General features: G+C 44.3%; 1 protein-coding gene across 1 annotated transcript; it reads right to left on the bottom strand.

The window, feature by feature from the left end:
* Positions 1-288: 288 nt before the first annotated feature.
* lgsn (lengsin, lens protein with glutamine synthetase domain) lies at positions 289-3,833 on the bottom strand. The gene is made up of 4 exons (XM_038288267.1): positions 3,627-3,833; positions 2,798-3,470; positions 1,755-1,918; positions 289-1,634 (listed from the first exon to the last, which is right to left on the bottom strand). Exons 1-4 carry the CDS (start codon positions 3,666-3,668, stop codon positions 441-443), a joined length of 2,073 nt encoding a protein of 690 aa, XP_038144195.1. The 5' UTR covers positions 3,669-3,833; the 3' UTR covers positions 289-440.
* Positions 3,834-4,110: the final 277 nt, after the last annotated feature.

Below are 4,110 nucleotides of genomic sequence, written 5' to 3'. Positions count from 1 at the left end.
CATGGAAGTGATTGGAACACCTGATTCCAATAATTTGGATGGGTGAGCAAATACTTTTGGCAATATAGTGTATATGTATATGTGTGTGTATGAATGTTCGCCAGCATGTTCACTACACCAGAAAACAAACCAGAAAGTTGAATGAACCTTTAATATAAAGCAGATTTTATCAATTTCTTTTTCAGTGGGAGCATCATCTCCTGTTTCTCACTGTTTATAAGTTTGAATTAAACTGATAAATGTTGTTTTTGATAGAAAAATGTATGTAAATTAAACAAAAACTCAGGATTTTAGGGTTTACTTGTTTATTATTGCTCTGAAGAATCTCTAAAATAAAAATGAATCAGCATTTTCAATAAAATCTGTTGTCTTTATTCACTCTATGTAATTAAAGGAAACTTTTTTACCTATGAGTTTAGGAACACAAACTGCAAAGAGTTTCAAATGAAATACTCCAGGCACTTGTTTCTCTCGTCGTCTAGTTCCTGGGTCTCGATCTCAAACTTCTTCATAGCGATGAAGTACTGAACAAACGGTTCTCCCAGGGCGCTGCAGATGACATGATCCTCTGCCAATGCCTCCAGGGCGTTATCAAGCTTCACGGGGATGGCGAATTCTTTCTGCTGACCGGGGGCTTTGTTCAGAAGGTTTTCGATGTTCAGGTTTTTTCTGATACCATCCAGTCCCGCAGCCACTGTAGCAGCCAGTACAATGTAAGGGTTTGCCATAGCAGAGCCCAGCTTGTTGTCGATGTGCGTCTCCCTCCCTCCATGGTATTTGATGTTAAACGAGCTGCTATTGTCGTTACAGCCGCATGTAGCATACAGCATTTGTTTGGAGTCTTTGATGGTCTTGGCAATATGGCTGCGGCAACCCAGGCCGGGTGACATAAGGCAACTTAGGGCTGCAGCGTGGGTGAGGAGCCCAGCCAACCATTTCCTTCCGATCTCAGACAGGTCTGCTGCCTTTTCGCTACTCTGGAAGAGGCTGCGTCGCCCATTCGCGTCCCACAGGCTGTGGGAAAGCACACCAGCGTTATACAGACCATCATCGGTGAAAAAGCTGGCGATATAGCTGTGTTTACGAGCCATCTCTTTAATGCCAGTACGGAAGGTAAAGGCACTGTCGGCAGCTGCTATCCCGAACTCTGGCCTCAGATTGATCTCCATCTGACTGGGCCCACTAGCTGAGGAAATACTGTCTATGTCTGCACCCATGCAGTACATGCTGTCCACTAGCTGCTGGAGGAACGGGAGGTCATGGTTGCTAAGCAACGTAGTGGCAGGGAACAGGAGGGTTTTTGGTCCTATTCTGTCAGGGGCTCCCAGAACGCAGCACTCATAGGTGAAGGATGAATGCAGAGAGAACCCTAGGCTTTGGAGCTGACCGAGCAGCTGCTTGGCAATGAGGCGTGGGGAGGTTCGCAGAGGGCTTCCTGTTACAGTGCATGGATCACATATGACCCGTGCTGTCTGCTCAGCCCATGGTAGGACTCTGAATGTTGAGAGGTCTGGGATCAGAAGGACGTCACTGCTGAAACTGGCAGTGCTGGCATGGTCCACTTCATTGCTCTTCGGGCTCAGGGTCAGCTCCAAATAGCTTCTTGGCATCGGTACCCCGTAGACTGCCTTCTCCTGTGACAACAATGTTTCCATGTTTATTTTAAAAAATTAACTTATACTAATACCACTGAACAGAATCTTCAATGATTCTGGCATTGCACACATATGAAATGTATCAATGGAGTTCATTACGTGGAAGAAGCGGACAGGAACCGTCTTAGACCGTGACACCCCATGTAGATCAGTGGCCTCAAATCGGACGAAGTTGATGTTTTCTCGAGCAATCTGCTGCTTGATTTGATCCATGGCTGAGAAGAACCTCAGGTTGACAGAGGACTCAACTTTGTTTTCGTTATCTGTAGAAACAATTTTCTATAACTTTACAACTGCTGAAACATTTTATCTCCGAGTTTTAGTGTCCAATGAACAACTTTCAGGAAGATACAGTTCTGAACCAGCAATGATGCTGTACCAGCCACAACGGTTAATGAGATCATCTATGACATTGTAACAATAATAATTGATCTTTTTGATCTCACATTGGAGAAATTTACAACTGCATTTAACCCATCCCCTTGGGGAGCAGTGAGCTGCTATCATGGGGCGCCCGGGGAGCAGTGCGGGGTTAAGGGACTTGCTCAGAGAGCCAGAGTGGCAGTCTGTGGGAGTGGTATTCAAACTCACAACCTCAGGATTCCAAGACCTATGCCCTAACCACTAGGTCGCCACTCCCTTCTGTGTCCCAGAACCTCTATTCTGGGACACTAAAGCATATCTTATCGTATAGAGGCTGAGAAATCAAGGCTTTCCTCGAACAATCAGTCATGAAAACCCCACCACAACCACCAACACTACCACTGTATGTGTTGGTCAATCACTTCCTCTAAAGGGTTAAGTTCAAACATTTAAAAAATATCTTAAATTCTAAAAGGTTTGGTAGGGATAACAATGATTATGCAAAAAGGTTGGAATTATAAAGATGTTGATCTTTTTGCTGAGACTAATTCATGACATCTTTTAACTAAAACTATCATTCATTTTCAAATGTTAACAATCAATACAAAAGGTTAAAATCTTTCAAGTTAAAGATAGATCTAAATGTACTAGAAGGACTCATCAACTGAGAGCTGATGGGCTGCTTCTGTCTAAAGCTTTCATAAAACTAACAAGACTTTACCTTTTTCTTTTAAACTATTTCTACTTACTTGTGTTTTAAGTAGGAGAGTGTCACTGACCTGAATGAGAATCTCCAGTCTCTCCCCAGGAGCTGCCCCCTGAATGTGCATAGATCCTGACCCCTGGCTGCCTATTTGTTTTCGCAGCAGAGCTGAAAGAGCTGGATGAATCCACAGTGGGAGGCCGCTGAATAGGTGTACTTTCTCTGGAGCGCCCCCCCCTTCTGGAAGCGTCGGGCAGAGGTTTGAAGGTGCTGAACGTCCTATGAGGGTTGTCTTCGTCGTCCCATCTCTTGCATCCTCCGCCACTGCTGCTGCTCCCATGGAGATACGTAAAAGGGCTTCCTGTTTTCCCCTCCTCTTTTCCTCGGATGCTGAGGAAATGACTGTCCTTCAGGATGCTCTTCAGCTCCTCCATGGTTTGTTGATGAACGTCTAGTCCACCAAAGGACAACCTAGTCTGGGATGATTCCTCTCTCATGAAGAGCTCCCCAAGGACATGTTGCTCCTCTCTCAGACCCTCAGCCTTATGCAGAGGACCTGCTCCAGTCCCTAAAAGATGTTCTGGGAGTGTTTCAGTGTGCCTCAGAGATTGTTCAGCAGATGGACCTCCTCCTCTGCAGCTCTGGCCCAACATAGGTACATACTTCTCTGTTACTTTAACACCTTTCTCGTCTTTGCACAGACTCATTCCTGTTCCATCTGTTTGGTCTTTGCTTTTGCTGGTTTCTTCCTGTAGAAAAAAACCCTCAAAAATGGTTAAATATTCTTAAATGTGCAACAAGAACTTAAATAAAAGTCTCGATGTGTTATTTATCCCTAAGATAAAATGAAATCTACCTTCCTCACAGCACTGAACCTAATAAAAAACTAAATGTGTATTTTTTACCTTGAGGTCTTGAGAGTCATTCATGTCTGTCTTTGTGCTCATAAGCAGGAATTGAGGATTAGATTTGCCCCCTATTGAAGGCAGAGCGTCACCAGCACATTAATTTTTATAGACAATTGGTACAACGGTGACGGATTAGAACATTCTGTCTAACACCAGCCGCCACAGGAGATCAGCTGATAACCAGTATCCGCCAGCCACTGGTAGGGACTGAAACACTGGGGCTTTCAGCCCATTGGCTGCAGTGGAGCACAATAAGTCTCACATTGCAGTGGGAAACTGCAGAGGCCAGCAGCTCTGCATAAGCTTCCAGAAAGGTAGACCAGGATTTTTAAGCCTATTGATCCAGAGGAGGTAAAATACCTCCTGAAGACGAAACAATGGCCGGAGTTAGAAGTCCTAGATTGTTTCCATCAAAAGAAAAGAGAGAAATTCACTGAGAAATGTTCTCATAAAGAACTTAATGAATTTTTTTTCTAAACTT

Source organism: Cyprinodon tularosa, unplaced genomic scaffold (genome assembly GCF_016077235.1).
Source record: "Cyprinodon tularosa strain WSP-4 unplaced genomic scaffold, ASM1607723v1 ctg25, whole genome shotgun sequence".
NCBI classification, from domain to species: Eukaryota; Metazoa; Chordata; class Actinopteri; order Cyprinodontiformes; family Cyprinodontidae; genus Cyprinodon; species Cyprinodon tularosa.
Note: the sequence above shows the minus strand (reverse complement) of the source record. Positions and strands in the feature narration are given on the sequence as shown.